The sequence below is a fragment of the Panthera pardus genome, unplaced genomic scaffold, assembly GCF_024362965.1.
Source record: "Panthera pardus isolate Hobbes unplaced genomic scaffold, ASM2436296v1 HiC_scaffold_13, whole genome shotgun sequence".
NCBI lineage: Eukaryota > Metazoa > Chordata > Mammalia > Carnivora > Felidae > Panthera > Panthera pardus.
Genome location: NW_026526688.1, coordinates 134,377,992 through 134,399,136, shown reverse-complemented (window position 1 = coordinate 134,399,136; position 21,145 = coordinate 134,377,992). Strand labels below are relative to the sequence as shown.

At 37.7% G+C, this 21,145-nt stretch overlaps 1 protein-coding gene across 9 annotated transcripts in view; it reads left to right on the top strand.

Annotated features, from left to right (window-relative positions):
* ARHGAP24 (Rho GTPase activating protein 24) overlaps positions 1 to 18,283 on the top strand; it is a 654,421-nt gene extending 636,138 nt beyond the window's left edge. For all 9 annotated transcript variants that reach the window (XM_019465261.2, XM_019465244.2, XM_019465250.2 and 6 more), the window contains 3 exons: positions 688 to 809; positions 12,334 to 13,411; positions 17,436 to 18,283. In XM_019465261.2, coding sequence (XP_019320806.1) covers positions 688 to 809; positions 12,334 to 13,411; positions 17,436 to 17,679 — 1,444 coding nt within the window. In that variant the 3' untranslated portion in view covers positions 17,680 to 18,283. The remainder of the gene's footprint in view (positions 1 to 687; positions 810 to 12,333; positions 13,412 to 17,435) is intronic.
* The last annotated feature ends 2,862 nt before the right edge of the window (positions 18,284 to 21,145 follow it).

Here is a 21,145-nt window from a genome sequence, read left to right as displayed (position 1 = left end):
TCATAAGTACAATTAGTAAGCCATGAAATCTAGAAATGAAGAGGGGGGTGGGGAATGCAAAAAGGCCAAAAGACGATAGAAACGATCCCTCCTACTAAAATCATTCGGGGAAAAAGTCTATTTCATGCCTCTTATTCTTTAACACCTAATAAATTGAAGCAATTTGTGCTTAGAATGTTTCATATCAGTGGAAGTAAGGTTTTAATTTAAACCATGTTTGATCTCATTTTTTAATAGACTATAAATTTGAAGCTCACAAATTACTTGACAAAGAGGGTTGATCTGCCTCTCTGAAATAAAGGATTATACCATATGATCTTATTTATAGTTCTCAAATTGAATACATTTATAAATTTAATGTTTTATTTAAGGATTGGAAGAAAATCCATATTCTTGAATCTCAAGTCCATATTAGCATTATCTAAACACACCTGTTTCTGTGATTGACAGAGGAAGCCAAGCCAAGCCAGGCCAAAGGTGATATTTGCTATGATCCCTCAAGTTTGATCCTTAATCATTTGCAATATATTTTCTCCACATTTGACTGAGAGATGTTTGAGTTTCTAAATAATTTTGCCTCCGTAATTGTATTTGAACATATTATAGTTAATAAATTTCCCAATAGCCCATTTTCTTCCACTGACAAGTTTGATCCCATTGTTTTGTTCATGTTCTTATATCCAACAGGTTCTTGGATGAAGTGCAATCCTATTCTGGAGTTAACAAAATGAGCGTGCAGAACTTGGCCACTGTCTTTGGCCCTAATATCCTGCGCCCTAAAGTGGAAGATCCTTTGACCATCATGGAGGGTAAGCAAATGATTATCTTACACTCTCATCAAGAGAACAATCACCTGTTTTTTGGTTGGTCTGAACCTATTCTCTGAGGAAACTAGGGAAATAAGTAACTCCATGGTAACTCCATTTATGGATTCAAGTTCTTCTAAGGCAAAATCTTCTCTTTGAAAGTCAGGCATTTTTTGAATTTACTAAATATTATAATTTACTAAAAGATTCCTCGATGGCCTTACAAGAATAAATGGAGTTTCCATAAATCATCTGTAAAGTATTATGCAAGAGAACTAGAAATATCTAGTTCATTTTTTTAGCCCCATGCAATTTTCAGAAAATTCAAAAAGTTACTATTTTGTTAATATATTTTTATTAACTTTGGTTTTGCTTGACTGATTTCAAGAGGTAGAAAAATATGGTCCTCCGTAAGATAATGCTGCTTATTAATCTGTGGGTTGAAGCATGAGGGAATTCTTGTTTTCTAGATTATAAAATGCTTCAGATTCTTTTCCACAATGAACTTCTACTTCTGTTTGTTTCCAGCAGGCCTTCCTGCTTGAGTACCTTTCTTACCTATGGCCATTAGTATACCATTGTTTTCTTAAGTTTGGACTAATTGAACAGTTAAGAATTTAATAAGGAAGAGGGAAGAGAAAGAATGATTATTTTTAACTTCACTCTGTTATTTAGAACAAAACATATTCTTGATACTGTTCCTTTCTTGAAAATTCTGAGATTTTCATTCTTCTGTGTCTTATGAGAAAGAAAGAAAGAAAGAAAGAAAGAAAGAAAGAAAGAAAGAAAGAAAGCAAGCTTCATTTCCTTCATCAAATATTTAACATCAGATTTTTGGCAGTAAGATAGTTAGTTGGTCCAGAAAACTTAATTTCTTTTCGAAGAGTTTAGCAGACAGTAGAAAATATAAAATTTGAAGCTATAGGAAGTTTAAAGATACTTTATTGTTTTCTCAAAAATTTTTTTTATTATAAAATGCATATGATAAGGAAAACCATCAATAACGTATATACACACACTCATACACACACACACACATATATATGTATATATATGTATATATACGTATATATACATGTATATATATGTATACATATATACCCACACACACACACTTTTTTTGAGAGAGAGAGAGAGAGACAGAGCGTGAGAGTGAGAGCAGGTACGTGTGTGCATGGGAAGGGCATGGAGCTTGACCAGGAGATCAATCTTATCACCATGAAATCATGACCTGAGCTAAAATCAAGAATCTGATGCTTAACTGACTGAGCTACCCCAGTGCCCTGTTGGTGAATTTATATAAGACAGATACTCTAGAAATCACCACCTAGGTCAAGAAATATAACATTTTAGGCATCACAGAAGTCTCTCTCTTGTGCCCTGTTGCTCCATCTTCCTCCCCCACTTAACTTAAAACTCTATTTTACTACACAGACATTTGTATCAATCACTTCCTTGCATTTCTTGACAGTTTTATCAACCAAATAGGTTCCCTAGGCATTATATTTAATCTTTACTCTTATTTTATTTGCTATATTTTAAAGTCTCTGGCCTTAATAACCTGACTTCAGCTTCATATATAAAGGATAATAAATCAAGGCCAGTGGATTTTAGCCCAGGAAGGAAAACTTGGTTAGCCATTTAAAAATCAATTTTTTTAATCTTTTTTTTTGTAAATTAAAAAAAAAATCATCTCTATGGATACCAAAAAAAATTTTTTTACAAAATATAATGCCATTCATGGTAAAGATTGTTAGCAAATTAGAAATAAAAGGAACTTAACCTAACAAAGTTCATCTATAAAAAGTTTAGTTAGAATATTGTACTTACTGGTGAAAGATGGAATGCTTTCCCCCTAAGATTGGACATAAGGTAAGATTGCCTCCTTCTACCACTCCTAGAAATCCTAGCCAGAGCCAAAAGTAATAGGAAGGAATAAAAAGCATACATATTAGGAAAGGAAAATGTAGAACTCTGTTTATTCACAGACAACATGATAATTTATATAGAAAATTCTAGAGAATCTACAAGTGAAGTTACTATAATAAATGAACTAATGGTCACATGATACAATGTCAATTTATAAAAATTCTTTGTATTTCTATACACTAACATTGAACAATTGGAAATTGAAATAAAAAATATAATTTTAGGACAACACAAATGTCAAAAATTAGGGATATATTTAAGAAAATGTGTACAAGACACATATCCTGAAAACTACTAAACATTTATGAAAAAAGAACTATATAAATCAGGAAATATACTATGTTCATCAATTAGAATGGTCAAAATCAATAAGATATTAATGTTCTTAAAGTTTACCTATAGTCTCAATATAATTCTCACAAAAAATCCAGAAAAAAATTTATTTGTAGAAATTGACAATCTGAAGGTAAATCTTACATGGAAATAAAAATTATCTAGAATAGCAAAAACAACTTGAAAGGGAAAAGAGTTGAAATATGATACTTGATTTAAGACTCAATATAATACCACAAATAATCAAGATAGTGTCTTACCAATATAAAGAGAGACATAGAGATCAATAGAAAAGAGAGTCCAGAAATAGACACACACACATCATCATTTGTTTTTGGCATATGTGCCAAGTTAGTTCAGTGGGAAAGGAATAGTCATTTCAACAAATGATGCTGGAAAAATTGCATATTCATTAAATAATCCTCTATCCTTACTTGACATCACTCAGAAAATTAACTTGAAATGGATCATAGACCTAAATGTAAGAGCTAAAAGCATAAAACTTAGAGAGGAAAACAGAGGAGAAAAAAAACCTTATGACTTTGTGTTAGTCAAAGACTTACTAGGACATAAAAATCTCTAACCATAAAAATAAGTTGATAAGTTGGACTTTATCAAAATTAAAACTTTTGCTCTTCAAAAAGATATCCTTAAGAGAACAAAAGCCCAGGTCACAGGAATGGGGATATATTGTGAATCAAATATTTGATTAAAGAATTTGTTTTACAAGTATATAAATAACTCATAGAAATAATAAGACAACGAACCCAATGAAAAAAATGGGTGAAAGATCTGAATTAAACATTTCATCAAAGATAAAGAAATAGCAAATAACACACGGAAAGATGTTCAGCATTTTTAGTCATTAGGGAAATGCAAATTTAAGCTGTAATGAGCTACTATTCCACATCCTCTACAAAGTATAAAATTAAGACTGAAAATGTTAAGTTTGGCTGGTAGAAATATAAAATGTTTGGGCCATTTTGCAAGAGATGCGTGGGTTCTTGCAAACTTAATTATTTACTAACTATAAGACCCAGCAGAGCAGTGTGCTAATATTTACCCACATAGAAAGAAAACATGTTCAACCAAAACTTAATGTTCATATCAACTTTATTTCGTATTTAATAGCTCCAATCTGAAAACAGACCAGTTGTTGATCAATTAGTGCATAAACAATTTTGGGTACACTCATAAAATGGAATACTACCCAGCAATAAAAAGAATGAACTGTTGACGCATGCAATAATATGGATAAATGTCAAAAGTATTACACTAAGTGAGTAATGCCTAGACACAAAAGACTTCATATGGTATAATTCCATTTATATGAAATTCTAAAAAAAGAAAAACTATAGAATTAGAAAGCATATCAGTGGTTGTCATGGTTGGGAAGTGTGGGTAGGGAATTAGCTACAAATAGGCACAAGGGAATTGTCTATTTCATGATTAGATGGTATTTCCAGAACTGTCACTTATCAAAATTCATCATATATCTGTACATGTACAAAATTACACATACACAAGATTATTCGTTGCAAAAAATACAAGTTGAAACTACCTTTCATAGAACACTGCCATATATTTCTGTGTACATGTAAGTGTATCTTAATGTGCATAGTTACCTTGCAAGGAAAATTGAATTCTTATCCAATTCTCATGAAGAAGTACCTATAATGTGGTATTTAAATTCAACCTTTATAAAAGTATACGAGCCAGGGGGAATTTCTGGATCATGTAGCACAGTGGGACACCCCAAATCTGCTTGGACTCTTCAGAATGGGCTGGTGATTATAACAACTCTGACCTCATTATTTGGGCTTCATGGTTTTCATTAGCATCCTAAGGAAGAGAACGACAGGAGGAAATAAAAAGGAAAAAAGATAGAGTATATAGTGACACATACTTCATCATTACTAAGCTAGTCTATCCTAAATAGATATAAAAATTGAAAGAAAGTCCCTTTACAAGAACTATTGCCATTTATTATTCTTGAGACTAGATGAAAGCAAAGCCTCCCAAGATAGAAGAAAGAGATTCCTAAATTGCTCGGGTCCTGACACTCACTCTATAATTGTGGCAGGTAACTTTGGCATGGCTATTCACAGACTCATCACGGAGACCTTGGGAATATCTCTCTTTGACGAATTAAATGCCCCACATGGTTCATAGCTATAGTGAGAAGCAGAAATGCTTCAAATGTTAATATTCCAGTGATGGGAAAAAGCTCCATTTTCCCAAAGTACTAGGCAAAGTCATATATAATAGAGGCTGCTAATGTTTGAAAGTGTGTCTGTCATGTGAGCAAATAGTAAAATAGGACTAAGTACACATGTCTTTACATAGTACATAGCGACATTGTTGACAGCCATTTTAACTCGATTAAAATTTTTTCGTCCGATTCACTCCTATATGCACTGAAACTGGGATGACAAAGTCAGAGGTTGCTTCAAAAGGAAAGATGGGTTTATGATACCATTAATTTTATTGAGTCATTTTTCTTCCACAACTCTGATTCAATAGATGTCTTTTATTTAGTTTCTTTCTTTTTTTTTAATGTTTACTGATTTCTGAGAGAGAGACAGACAAACGGAAACAGGATGAAAGTTGGGGAGGGACAGAGAGAGAGGGAGACACAGAATCGGAAGCAGGCTCCAGGCTCTGAGCTGTCAGCACAGAGCCTGATGCAGGGCTCAAACTCACGAGCCATGAGATCGTGACCTGAGCTGAAGTCAGACACTTAACCAACTAGCCACCCAGGTGCCCCTATTTGGTTTCTTATTTAGAACAACCCCAAGTTTACTTGATACTACAACAGTTTAAATTCCAACAGCTGAAACATAATAGGACGAGTGCATGCTTTGGAGTAAAAAGATGAAGTATAAAACTGGTAACCTTGGTCATTTATCATCTATGTGGCCTTGAACAAACAGCTTAACCTCTCAGAACCTCAATTTGAACCTCATTTGAAAAATTTTAAGTCCTATCTCATAACCTTTTGAGAAACTTAAGAGATATAAGTGAAATATCTCCACCAAACACAGTGTTTCTCAAACTCTAACAGACATAGGAATCACCTGGGGATATTGTTAACATGTAGGTTCTGTTCAGATTTGCAGTTTGGAGCTTCCAGGTGATGTCAGTTATATTATTCTGTCATTACTGGTGTCATCCGGGAGCTGGTTTGAAATGTAAAATCTTATGACCTGCTTAATGCCTACATTTGAACAGAATCTCCAGGAAATTTTAGTGAACATTAATGTTTGAGCAACACTGGCCCAGCATCAGACCTGGCACATTGAAGATTCTTGATCTAAATCTATCGTTAAGTTTTAGATGATCACAAAAGTGTGCAGGATACAGATGGATTTAACACATTTTTTTAATATTCAGAATATGATTTTGAATTATATAGAGTCAAATTTTGCTGAGGCGTTGCTTTAAGCTGAAGAGTGGCCTCACTCCATATCAGGCCTCTACTCTCTGACAGCTACACAATTAGTAGCTGTTTCGGCAGAAATCTGCATTGTCAAAAGCCCTTGTCATCATTTTCCTTACCAAATCTCAATTTAGGTATTTTATATAGAAACTACATTTACTAACTACATTTACTACATTAACTAACATAATGTAAACTACATTTACATTTATGTAGAAACTACATTTACATTTTAGTTGTTTTGCTATGTTTATTTCTCAGAGACTATTCCCAGGAGCTTTTACCAACATCATATAAACCTCAATTAACACATCAAATTAGTATAGTTCAAGCTAAGGCAAAGATGATTGAGGTTTACATTAACCTATTACCACTTTATTGTGGGCACATGAATAAGTTAATACTTAATAAGTCTTATATTATTGAGGGAGAAGGGGCTCCGAGTTAGGAAACTAGTTGAGAAGCCTGTTTAACGGTGTCAGCCAGTTGTAAGGGATGGGGAGCTCAGCTTGTAAGTCAGTGAGGAATATGTGAAAATACATTTTGAGATTTCAGATAATATGCCATAAAACCATAAAAATCCACTGATTTTTTAATAAATTGCTGCTTTTAATAATAGACCAACTTTGGGGCACCTGGGTGGCTCAATTGGGTAAGCGTCCAACTTCAGCTCAGGTCATGATCTCTGGGTCCATGAGTTTGAGCTCTGTGTTGGGCCCTGTGCTGACAGCTCAGAGACTGAAGCCTCCTTTGGATTCTGTGTCTCCCTCTCTCTCTGCCCCTCCCCCGTTTGCACTCTGTCTCTCTGTCTTTCTCTCTCTCTCTCTCTCTCTCTCTCTCCCTCAAAATAATAAATGTTTAAAAATTTTAATAATAGGTCAACATTTTTGTCCTTTAGTGTCTATTTTTCTGTCTGAAACCTGTTATTCATTTCTAATTCATACTTTACAGTGCATAGTGAAAATATGGGAATCAAATGGAAATCATAGTAGTTTAATATGTGTAAGAGAATTATTTTCTTTCTCAAAGGTCTTTTAATCGTCTAAAATGCCCTGACTCTGGGCCCCTGGGTAGCTTAGTTGGTTAAGTGTCCAGCTCTTGCTTTCAGCTCAGGTCATGATCTCACAGTTTGTGAGTTTGAGCCCAATTAGGTCTCTGCACTGACAGTGCGGAGCCTGCTTGGGATTCTCTCTCTGACACTCCCATGCTCGCTCTCTCCCTCCTCCCCCCCCAAAAAAGTTAAAATGCCCTGAACTTTGTTATTTCTTCTTGAACTAGGCTTGGTACTAACAGATTCTCTCAGTTTTTGTTTATCTAGAAATGTCTTTATTTCTCCTCCGTTTTGAGAAATAGGTTTGTTGAATATAGAATTCTCGCCTGACAGTCTTTATTTCAACATTTTGAAGATTTTATCCCATTTCCTTCTGACAATGAGAAATGATGAGAAATCAGCTGTTCATCTTATTAAGGGTCCCTTGTGCATGAGTTGCTTCTCTGTTGCTACTTTCAGGATTCTTTCTTTGTTTTGGGTTTAAGACAGCTTGACTATGATGAGTCTAGGTTTGGATCCTTTTGCACTTACCTAGCTTGGAATTTGCTGAGTTTTTGGATGTAGACATCATGGTTTTCATCAAAATGGGACATTTTCAGCAGCTCTTTGTTTAAATATTCTTTCTTCTCTGGGACTGTCCTTCTGGTACTACCATTGGGCATATGATGGTATACGTTATGGTGTCCCACAGGTCTCTGAGGCTCTGTTTATTTTTCTTCATTCTTTTTCTTTTATGCTCCTCAGATTGGGTAACCTCTACTGATTTGTTAGCAGGTGTACCAATTCTTTCTTCTGCCTGCTCAAATCTGCTGTTAATTCCCTCTACTGATTTTTTTTTCATTTCACTTATTATAAATTCCAACTCCAGGATATCTATTTTGTTCATTTTTGTAGTTTCTCTTTATTGATACACTCTATTTGGTGAGACATTATTTTCACTTTCATCTGGTTTCTTTAGGTATGGTTTCCTTTAATTTTTAAAATGCATTTAAGAAAATAAATAAAATAAAATAAAATAAAATAAAATGCATTTAAAATAGCTGAATTAAAGTCTTTGTCTAGTGAGTGCCATGTCTAGGCTTCCTCAGAGTTTGTTTTTTCCTGTATATGGGCCATAATGTCTTTATTCTTTGCATGTCTCATATTTTTTGTTGAAAACTGAACATTTTTAAAAGAAATTTTTTAATGTCTATTTATTTTTGAAACAGAGCATGAGCAGGGGAGGGGCAGAGAGAGAGGGAGAGAGAATCCAAAGCAAGCTCCAGGCTCTGAGCTGTCAGCGCAGAGCCCGATGTGGGGCTCGAACTCATGAACTGTGAGATCATGACCTGAGCTGAAGTCAGACGCTTAACCTATTGAGCCACCCAGATCCCCAAAAACTGAACATTTTTAATAATATAATAATAAGAACATTGGATATCAGATTCTCCCCCTCCTAGGGTTTGTTGTTGTTTGTTTAGTGATTTTTCTGGACTAATTCTATAAAGTCTTTATTCTTTGCCATGTGTGGCCACTGAAGTCTCTGCTTGGTTTGCTTAGTTGTCAACTAATTATTGGCAAAGATTTCCTTAAATTTCATAGGCCAATAAGTTTCCCATCTTTTACCAAAAGGCTCTGTATGCATGTTGGGGCAAACCTTCGACATTCAGCCAGGTAGTTTACAACTCTGCAGTAGCCTTCAGTTTCTCCTCATGCAGAGCCTCAAGATAAGCCAGAGGTGAGAGACTAGGGACTCCTAATTTCTGTGTGAACATGCACACAGCTGTAGACATACACATAACCTTAAATATTCATGTAGTCTTCCAGATTCCCAGGAATAGATCCAAGCTTTCTAAAACCTCCTGTGGAAATCTCATTCCTCAGATTTTCCTTTTAAGCTTTGTGTCTTTTTAAGACAGCCTACTGTCTGTCCCAACTGTTATCCACTGCTTCGGGCAGCCATGGTATTAAACAAAAGTGCCCTCATTATTTTTGACAAATGCTCCTGAGAATAATGCTCTTCATACTGGTCAAATTACTAGCCAGATCAAATAAAGATGTGCATTGTGAGTGGGGTCTTCAAGGGAACCACCAAGTATGTCAAACAATGACAATATCTGGGAATGGAGCTTTGGAATTCCAATGCTGTTCTGCTCATGGCAGGGTCTACCAAGCTGCTGGTTCCCACTGTGATTTTAGGCTATTAGTTTTCAAGGCTGTTACAAAGCTAGGGAGAAAAGGATAGGAAGAAAGGTAAAACACCACAGAGGTTGCTGTTCTTACTGAGAGTCAACCAGTTTTCTTGAATAAACACTCTCCAGACTGCACCAAGTCTTTAATTTACAGATTCCTAAAAATGTTGATTCATAACACATGTGTCAGTTGCTTTTATGGAGATGAGGCTTTTTGGAGATCTTCATTTTACCATTCTGGCTGATGTCACTTAAGATGCCTTAAAGCTTTTGAATAGTGACAAAAGTCGTATAGAACTTCAGTATCTTTGGGAATGCAAGCTGGTGCAGCCACTCTGGAAAGCAGTATGGAGGTTCCTCAAAAAACTAAAAATAGAACTATCCTACACCCAGCAGTTGCACTACTAGGCATTTATCCAAGGGATACAGGTGTGCTGTTTTGAAGGGACACATGCACCCCCATGTTTATAGCAGCACTATCAACAATAGCCAAAGTATGGAAGAGCCCAAATGTCCATCGGTGGATGAATGAATAAAGAAAATGTGGTATATATATATATATATATATATATATATATATATATACACACATACATACATACAATGGAGTATTACTCAGCAATCAAAAAGAATGAAATCTTGCCATTTGCAACTACGTGGATGGAACTGGAGGGTATTATGCTAAACGAAATTAGTCGGTCAGAGAAAGACAAAAATCATGACTTCATTCATACGAGGACTTTAAGAGAAAAAACAGATGAACATAAGGGAAGGGAAACAAAAATAATATAAAAACAGGGAGGGGGACAAAACAGAAGAGACTCAACAAACTGAGGGTTACTGGAGGGGTTGTGGGAGGTGGGATGTGCTAAGAGGCACATGTAAGATGTAAGATGTAAGATGTAAGATGTACAATAAGATGTAAGATGTAAGAGGCACTAAGGAGTCTACTCCTGAAATCATTGTTGCACTATATGCTAACTAATTTGGATGTAAATTTTAAAAAATAAAAAATAAAATTAAAAAAAATCTTATTACAAAGTTAAAAAAACAGAATTTATCAGATTAAACACCCAAAAAACAAATAATCCATCTAAGAAATCCATTTAAGAGACTCCTAAAGATAGAGAACACTTTTCCAAAGAAGACATTCAGATGGCTGATTTGAAAAGATGCTCAACACCACTCCTCATTAGGGAAATACAAATCAAAACCACAATGAGATACCACCTCACACCTGTCAAAATGGCTAAAATTAACAGCACAAAAAAAACCAGGTATTGGCGAGGATGTGGAGAAAGGGGAACCCTCTTCCACTGTGAAGGAATGCAAACTGATGCAGTCACTCTGGAGAACAGTATGGAGGTTCCTCAAGACGCTAAAAATAGAACTACCGTACCATCCAGCAATTGCACTATTAGGTATTTACCTAAAGGATACAATAATACACACACATATATAATGGAATATTAGTTGGCCATCCATAAGAATGAAATTTTGCCATTTGCAATTATGTGGATGAAGCTAGACTGTATTATGCTAAGCAAAATAAGTCAGTCAGAGAAAGACAACATGATTTCACTTACACGTAAAATTTAAGAAACAAAACAGATGAACTTGGTGGGGGGGGGAGAAAAGAAAAAAGAGAGAGAAACAAAGCATAAGAAACTCTTAAAGATAGAGAACAAATTGAGTTGATGGAAGGAGGTGGGTAGGAGATGGGCTAGATGGATAGGTATTAAGAAGGCACTTGTTGGGGCGCCTGGGTGGCTCAGTCGGTTAAGCGTCTGACTTTGGCTCAGGTCAGATCTCACGGTCCGTGAGTTCGAGCCCCACGTTGGGCTCTGTGCTGACTGCTCAGAGCCTGGAGCCTGTTTCAGATTCTGTCTCCCTCTCTCTCTGCCCCTCCCCTGTTCATGCTCTGTCTCTCTCTGTCTCAAAAATAAATAAGGGTTAAAAAAATTTTTTTTTAAAAATAAAAAAAAAAGAAGGCACTTGTTATGTTTAGCACTGGATGTTGCATGTAAGTGATGAATCATTGAATTCTGCTCCTGAAACCAATATTGCATATAGCATGTGAACTTAATAGAATTTAAATAAAAATTTGAAAAGAAAAAAAAAAGAACTTCAGTATCTTGCTACATGAGAAAGACAGACCATGTATCCACCAGAGATCATATAGGGTCCCACTTAGAAATGCTACTAAAATGTCTTGATGGTTTCAGGCAGTTGTCAGATGAGACATCACGCTGACCTCCTCCTAAGGAAGATTTCTCATAATTAAATCTTAAACTTGCAAGAAATTGTGCATAATGATTAAAAGCCTGTTCTTTGGTACCAGCTAACTCTGCTTTCAAGCCCTAAATCTGCTCCTTAATAGCTTTGTGACCTTGGTCAAGTTACTTAACATTTACAATACAGTGATAATAACTACCTATTCATTGATTTGTTTTAAAATCTGACTAAACTAATGAAAGTAAAGTGCTAGGTACAGTTCATTGCATATACTACTACTAAAAATGTTGAATGTTCATCTGAATGTGGTTCTTTAAGAGTCACTTTCAAATTGGAAAATAAACTGCTGTGTTTTCTATGCAATTCCAGGCACGGTGGTGGTCCAGCAGTTGATGTCAATGATGATTAGCAAACATGATCGCCTCTTCCCCAAAGATGCAGAACTGCAAAGCAAACCCCAAGATGGCACGAGCAATAACAACAATGAAATTCAGAAGAAAGCCACCATGGGCCAGCTACAGAATAAGGAGAACAATAATACCAAGGACAGTCCTGGTAGGCGGTGCTCTTGGGACAAGTCCGAGTCTCCCCAGAGAAGTGGTGTGGATAATGGATCCCCCACAGCTCTACCAGGTAGTAAAACCAACAGCCCAAGGAACAGCGTTCACAAGCTGGACGTCTCTAGAAGCCCCCCTCTTATGGTCAAAAAGAATCCTGCCTTCAATAAGGGCAGTGGGATAGTCACCAATGGGTCCTTCAGCAGCAGTAATGCCGAAGGCCTGGAGAAAACCCAAACCACTCCCAATGGGAGCTTACAGGCCAGAAGGACCTCTTCACTGAAGGGGTCTGGTACCAAAATGGGCACCCACAGTGTACAGAATGGAACGGTGAGAATGGGCATTTTGAACCCCGACATGCTTGGGAACCCCGTGAACGGTCGCAGCATGAGCTGGCTGCCCAATGGCTACGTGACCCTGAGGGATAACAAGCAGAAAGAACAAGCAGGGGAGTCAGGCCAGCACAACAGACTCTCCACCTATGATAACGTCCATCAGCAGTTCTCCATGATGAACCTTGATGACAAGCAGAGTGTCGACAGCGCCACCTGGTCCACTTCCTCCTGTGAAATCTCCCTCCCGGAGAATTCCAACTCCTGTCGCTCTTCCACCACCACCTGCCCAGAGCAAGACTTTTACGGGAGTAATTTTGAGGACCCTGTTTTGGATGGGCCCCCACAGGATGACCTCTCCCACCCTGGGGACTATGAAAACAAAAGTGACCGGAGGAGTGTGGGAGGTCGAAGCAGTCGTGCCACCAGCAGCAGCGACAACAGTGAGACGTTTGTGGGCAACAACACCAGCAACCACAGTGCCCTGCACAGTTTAGTGTCCAGCCTGAAACAGGAGATGACCAAACAGAAGATAGAGTATGAGTCCAGGATAAAGAGGTGAGGAAAATCTGCAGCTCCTAACTGCCAGAGAGGGCCCGACAGACCCCTACTGCAGGACAGGTTCACACAGGGGGCTAAACATGCTGGCTCCAGAGTCACAGACCTGAGTTCAAGTCCAGGCTTCACCATTTGTCAGCTGTGGGATTTGGGGACAGTTTGCTTCATCTCTTTGCGCTTTAGGTTCGTACTGTGAAAAACGTAAATATGAGTAGGTTTTACCTCAAAAGCATGTAAGAAATCATTGAGCCTTGTCCCTGGCACAGAATAGGTGCTCGATGGTGCTATCTTCTGCTAGTAAACGTGTGGGTTTGTGTTAAGGTCTGGAAAGAGAGGGGCGAGGATAAATGGAAAGTAAGGAGCCTGTTTTCACTGATGGAAAGAGGATGAAATAAGGGTGAAGAAAAGTATCAAAATAAACAGACCTTTCTTTTTCATTCTTTTCATAGTTGAATGCTGAGAGAGTGTCTACCCTCTTCCAGGCTCCACTCTAGGCCCTGAAGATTCAGCAGTGAATAAAATAGGCAAAAACTCAGCCCTCGTGGAACCTGCTTCCATTCTACTACAGAGACAGATCAAGTAGTAGAATAGATCAGATGCTAAGGAGAAGACTAACGCAGGGTAGAGGGTAAGAAGCATTGGTGAGGTGCAAGGTCATGTGCAGGGCCTTACAGGAAGTCAAAAAGGACGCTGTGCAGACATTTGGGGGAAGAGCAAGTGGAAATGCCATGAGATGGGATGGGCAGGGACTCAGAAAGGGCCTTGGAGATCATTTTAAGTCTGGCTTTTTTTTTTTTAAGTTTATTTCTGAGAGACACAGAGAGCAAGGGAGAGGCAGACACACAGAGAGAATCCCAAGCAGACCCTGCACTGTCAGCCCAGAGCCCAACCCAGGGCTCAAACTCACAAACCCTGAGATCATGACCCGAGCCGAAGTCAGACGCTTAACTAACTGAGCCACCCAGGTGCCCCTTAAGTCTGGCTTTTATTCTGAGATTAGAATCCATGGAGATTTTTGAGAAAAACAATGACATGACGTGCATTCATATGGACAAGGGAAATTATGGCCTGAAACAAGGAGCAAAAACTACTATTTATAAGGAAGCACTTACGGTAAAACCTAATTTATATCAGTTTACATCTACTAATAAGATGATCAAGGTAGACGTTTACCTAGCATCTTCTCTAGGGAAGCAATCTAGGCAGGATCAGGGGCGTTTGTCAGATGTTTCCGTGGACTCGAAAGGCGGGAATACAGACAATGGAGCCCAGGGCTCACAAACAGAACCCTGTGCCAGAAACCAGAATGTCACCACCCCGTGTTTTTACTAGGGTTACGGACATTACAAACTTGATGGTTTTTATGTTCTCCTTTCAGCATAATGTAGGAGATTTAATTCTCAAGTAGGAGAAGACCCAAGACTCAGTTCAGCATGCAGTTGCCCATCTGTGGTCTCCACCCCACATTCAGGCTGTGTGACTTGGTGGCCCTCCTCCTGTGTGGGTGTCCTAGGGTCCTCATGGCAGTGAACACCGTTCTTTGTCCGGCTTCAATTACTGCTATGCCTCCAAACCCCACATGGCTTCTTCATTACACAGAAAGTCAACTTTAATGTATTTTAATATTTGTTGAATCCATTTGTCAATTTTCAGGCCAAAAGAAATATATTTTCAAGAGCTTTGGTAAAGTAAATATAAACTAAAGCACTACTTATCCATGAAGTTGAAAAATTACTTTCTTAGAAAGTAGTTTTTGTAAACCTTGGTGAGCAGAAACTTGGTTTGAATTTTTCTTTATAATGCCAAGTGGCAGGAGGTTTACCTAAGAAGAAAGACTCTCATTTGTGAATGTAGTTTTTAGAACCACTGGCAACCAGAATTCTGGATTTCTGCCAATGCATGATGATAACTTGGGACTTAGCACAGGGAAGCAAGAGATATCACTTCAAACTTGTATTAGCAGAGGAAAAAAAATCATTCTGATTTATGAGAACGTTGGTGACGTATTTATGTTCTGTGATGTATAGTGCATTTCAGAGACTTTGATAAAATGATAAAACTTTCCCATAGAATGCCATCTCAATTTCACTATAGCATTCCTACCTGTCTGACAGCCAGAGGGAGAGGGCCACAGAAAAATGGGGCTGAGGAGCTGCCCCATACCCAAGCCACGGAAATAGAAGAGGTTAACTGTTCTAGGGGCACCTGGGTGGCTCAGTTGGTTAAGCATCTGACTCTTGATTTTGGCTCAGATCATGATCTCACAGTGAGTTGGAGCCCCACGTTGGGTTTTGCACTGACAATGCAGAGCCTGCTTGAGATTCTGTCCCTCTGTCCCTTGCTTGCTCCCTCTCTCTCTCTCTCTGTGTCTCAAAAATAAATAAGTAAACATTGAAAAAAAAAAAAAGAGGTTAACTATTCTATTTAATTTCTGATCATTCCTGTTCAGAGTCATATTTGTCTCTTTCAATTTCTTTTAAACTACATCCCACCAATATTGAAGTGAAATAGAATTCATAGATAGATGATAGATAGATGGATACTATTTAACTTTGTTTAGTTATCAATCACTGATACATGCTCTTTAGCTTTTAAACACATGACTTTGATGTTCTTTCCCCCCACATTAGTTTCTCACTTTGTTGTATTGTGGTCAGAGAAATTCATTTGTATGATATCAATTATTTGGCCTGGTAAAAACTATTCTTGGGGTGCCTAGTGGCTCAGTCGGTTGGGCATTCAACTTCGGCTCAGGTCATGATCTCACAGTTTGTGGGTTTGAGCCCCATGTTGGACTCTGCACTGACAGCTCAGAGTCTGCTTCAGATTCTGTGTCTCCCTCTCTCTGCCCCTCCCCTGCTTGCATGCTCTCTCTCTCTCTCTTTCTCAAAAATAAAACATTAAAAAATTTTTAAAAAAAAACTATTCTTTTATTATTGGTTTGGGATTCTACCCATGCCTAATAGATCAAGTGTGTTAATCAAGTTGTTCAAATCCTTTACATTTCTTCTAATTTCTATCAGACAGATCTATAATTTCTGAGAAAAAAATCTCCTAATGTTATTGTAGACTTATCAATTTCTCCTTATAAATTTCTTATATTTTATATTGAATAATTTGAGGCTAGACTACTAGGTGAATATAGGTGAATAAAGTTCAGAATTTTTTATATCTCCCTGATGAATCAGTCTTTTTATCATTAATAGTCATCTTCAATTGTAATAATGATTTTGCTAAAAATCAATTTTTTCTGGTATTCATATTGTTATACCACTTTTATTTTGATTAGTTACTTCCTGACATAAGAGACTTAAGCTATCTCTTGATGATATTTTCACTATCATTATTTTTCCTTTGATAGAAAGCAAATATGATGTCCTTTTTCCCCCAACTTTATCACTTCCCCCCTTTCTTCTAGTAAAGCCAACATTACATGAAATGACTCCAGAAAGCCTTGTGGTTCAGGCTGCCTTCTGCATCTGCCATTCTGTGCAGATAACAGTCTCTGGCTTCTCTGTGCTGACATTCATTCATTTGCAATCAAATGACAACTAAGTGCTTCCAAGAGAGGTCTTGGGGTCTTCTTGCTAAAATGATAGTAAATTGGGGCACCTGGGTGGCTCAGTTGGTTAAGAGTCTGCCTTAGGCTCAAGTTATGATCTCACGACTCATGAATTCAAGCTCCACATCAGGCTCTGTGCTGACAGCTGGAGCCTGGAGCCTGCTTTGGATTCTGTGTCTCCCTCTCTCTCTGCCCCTCCCCCAACACTTCTCTTTCTCAAAAAAAAAAAAAAATTAAATTTTTTTAAATGATAGTAAATCATCCTAGCAGAATGAATGAATGAATGAATGAATGAAACTAACACCTTTTAAATCATTGGACCTAGCCTCACTGATTTGAAAGGGCCCATTACAATTTCCTAAGCATTGCAGAGACAGAGTTCAGATAATATTTGTATCCCTGTCACATTTCAAGTGAATAAAATTGCTTTATCTTGTATTCCCTCCCCCATCCTATATCTAGCTTAGAACAGCGAAACTTGACTTTGGAAACAGAAATGATGAGCCTCCATGATGAACTGGATCAAGAAAGGAAAAAGTTCACAATGATAGAAATCAAAATGCGAAATGCAGAGCGAGCAAAAGAAGATGCAGAGAAAAGAAACGACATGCTTCAGAAAGAAATGGAGCAGTTTTTTTCCACTTTTGGGGAGCTGACAGTGGAACCCAGGAGAACCGAGAGAGGAAACACAATATGGATCCAGTGAGCCCACTTTTTCCCGCTGTCTCCAATGGATCTGGGAAGGGCTCTGCGGTTCTGGTGGGAACATTCTACGGGATCAGGTGGCTGGTTCCTTGCTGTACAGTGCTCTAACTGGTGAAGGAATATCATTTCCAGACATTACCCATCCATATCTGCAATGTGTACCAAAGTTCTATCATGCCCCATAATGCTACTGTCAAGTGTTACAACTGGATTTGTGTATAGAGAGTAGTTTTTAAAAAGTAAACTAAAAATGAGAAGCATATCTCAAGAATTATTTTATTGCAAGTCTTGTATTTAAAATGTTAAATCAATATGTCGTTGCAATTTAGCTTGCTTTCAAGCTTCACCCCTTGCACTTAACATAAGCTATTTTTGGCATTGTGTTCTCATCAGCTTATTTTATAGATCAATATTTTTATTTCCCCTCTTGCTGAGGAAATGAAGATGAGCAGATATATAAATATATATAAATATATATCAGATGAGTTATTAAAATCAAAAGAATACTTTGTGGCTGTGCTGTTTGTGCCAATAGACCTCGCCATGACCAAAAAGAGAAATGTAATGGTTTTATAAAATACAGTAGAATCACCAGAAACCTTTGATTTGCTCTTGAAATTCTTCCCTTGACACTGCTCAGTTTTCTTTTGAGGTATCCTGACACAGAAAATTTTGGATTTTGTAAAACAGTCCCCTTCTCAAGGCCTATTGTCTACCTGGCCAGTTCCACAGATGCATGTCTCTTGTGCAGACTGCATTTTTAGGGGGGGGAAATGGTACAAGCACTTAATGAGTCATGTCATGAATTACTCTGACTTTCTGGACCGAGTCTCTGTAACTGCTAGATGGTTTCCAAAAAAACTCTTCCCACTGTTTGGAGATTGGGAAACAATGCTTGCTGCACTGTGCCACAGGAACATTTCTTGTCCACTCAGACTTTTCCTTCATCCTCCAGAAAGCACTTTGCAATGCAGGCAGTGTGATGGTGTGACCGTGACCTCTCAGTTAAGAGTATGTGCCATATAGCGACACTTTTCTCTAGCTCAGGCCCACTGTTCTGTTGTCACCTGGGATCCTGTCCACAGGACTGCTGGCAGGGGCAGTGCCACAAGAGCAGGGTATGGAGTGGGTAGACCCGAAGGAGAAAGAGACACATTTGGAAGAAGCAAACTATTTTGTTTCTAATTTTTACAATATTGTTCTTCCCTCTTGAAAACATATTTGTTCACAAGAATCTTAAGACGTGGATGCTTAAAGGTCCAGTTCAGACAAATTTATGAACATCAGTAATGGTGACCTTCTAGAGAAGCTCAGCGCTCTCTGGACCTAGAGTTTGGGGAGAACAACTCTTCACATTCCAATAAGGCAATGATTTTGAGAAGTCAGGCAAATAAATATCTCTCACACTAGAACAAAAAGTCACAAAAGGCATCATTGCAAATAAAGACTGCTTGAGTTTATAGGATTGAGTTGTTAGAAGGTTCTATGTCTGTATGTACTTATTTTCAAATGGGGAGTAGTCTTTACACCGTCTATCCTTGTCACCATCCACCTTCCACCAACACACTTATGTGGGCCCTCGGTTTTAACCTCTCTCTGTATAATGATACCTTCTTTACCTTTAGTTTCCTGTTCTCCTTCCAATTCTTTATTTAACCAGATTTTTCCACCTGTATGTTCTGTAAGAAAGTCAAATTCGCAATGTACAATGTTGATCTCAATCAGTCTCTCTATACACATTTCATCTCTTCCCGGTCCCTGTCCTAGTGAATGGAAACCTTGGACTCATCCAGTGAGTCAAAAGATGCAATAGTAAAAATCAAAAGATCATGTAGTCAAATCGCCTGCATTCAAGTTTCTATAATTTGCTAGCTGATACTGAGACTTCTAGGTGTTACTTTTTTCCATATAGACTGGGAATAATAAAGATACTCCTCTCATGGACTTATTATGTGGTTTCAAAGATGTAGATTGTTAAAGCTAAGCACAGCACCTCGTGGACAGAAAGGATGCCATGAATGTTAATTCTTATTGTTCTCTCTCCTCTTCTTCACCCTTAAATTCACTCACCAAGTACTATCTATTCCGCTCATCCTTACCTTTTAAATCTACTCTCTTTGACCAGTTCCTCCTCATCTCTGGTGAAAGCATCTCCCCTTTTGCAGGCTGTCCCCTCTAGGCCACCCATGTGACTCTGTCAAAGCTTTGCTACTATCATGTAAAGACTCTGACTTGCCCACAGGATACGCCTTTCACATGGTGCGTAAAGTTGTGACCTGCAATTTTATTTTCCTTTCTTCCCACATCCCCAACCCCCGCCATGCCATTTCATGCCTCTGGAACTTTCTACCATCTTTTACCACATCCATCTTGACTACCTTCCTTCTACCTGGCACGATCTTTTTTCTTTTTTTTCTTTTTTTAAAGAGAGCCAAATCAAATGTCAGATCCCCTTCTAGGATCTCAACGCCAAATTATCTGACACTCCCACTTTGTGTATATCTCTTTCAGTCTTGTCCATGTCTGATTATTATCTTCACCAAATAAGAAACGTTTTAGGAAGCAGCATGCTGGAATGGAAATAGCAGGAAATGGAGAGCCAAACAGACCTAGATATGCATCTCAACATTCCTTAGGCAAGATGCACAGCAATGACAAATTACTGAACCTTTCTGAGCCTCAGTTTTTTCATCTGTAAAGTGGAGATAACTTCTACAAAGTAGGGATGTTGTAGTACTTAAAAGTGATATGTAATGTGACTGTCTGAGTGCCTGCCACTTAGTTCTATTAATAGCTCTATTAATAAATGGAGCCTCCTAACCTAAGAGAGTAGAATTTTATCTTATTGTTCTTAAATCCCTCTGTCTCTACCCTTTATGCCATAGAGTACCAGCATAGAGAATTTTCTGGCCTTTGGTCTATGAGGGGTGCTGTTATTAATTTTAATTATTGATCTCAGTGATGATGACCTTCAATCAATGGATACTATGAGTAGCTTGTCCATCTGAATTTCCATTAGCTCTTCTATTCGGCTAAATGCCTAGAAAGTATTAAATGCAAATTGACATAAAAATGAACTGGAAATAAGTAGGTAGTATAAAGAGTTCATTTGCTACATCCTGTATAGACTTCTTTAAAACTGTTTATATAACTTTAAAACTGTTTATATAACTATAATGAGTCTTCAATTATGAGCTCAGGAGAAAGGATTTGCTTCCAAGTGTTGAGTCTACAATGTTGGCTTCAGTAGCCAAACCATATGGCTGGGTGTCCTTCAGAGAACATTTAAAATAGAATTGTGTGTGATAGTAGGCCAACTGAAGTCTATACTTTTATGTAGCTTCTATGTGTAATTTTACGATGAAATGACTAAAAACTTCAAGGGAAACTTAATAAGGTCACTCCTATTTATTTTTGTTTCCTAAAAAGCTGTGCCTTCCTTTAAAAAATGAGGTCATTTCCAGGTA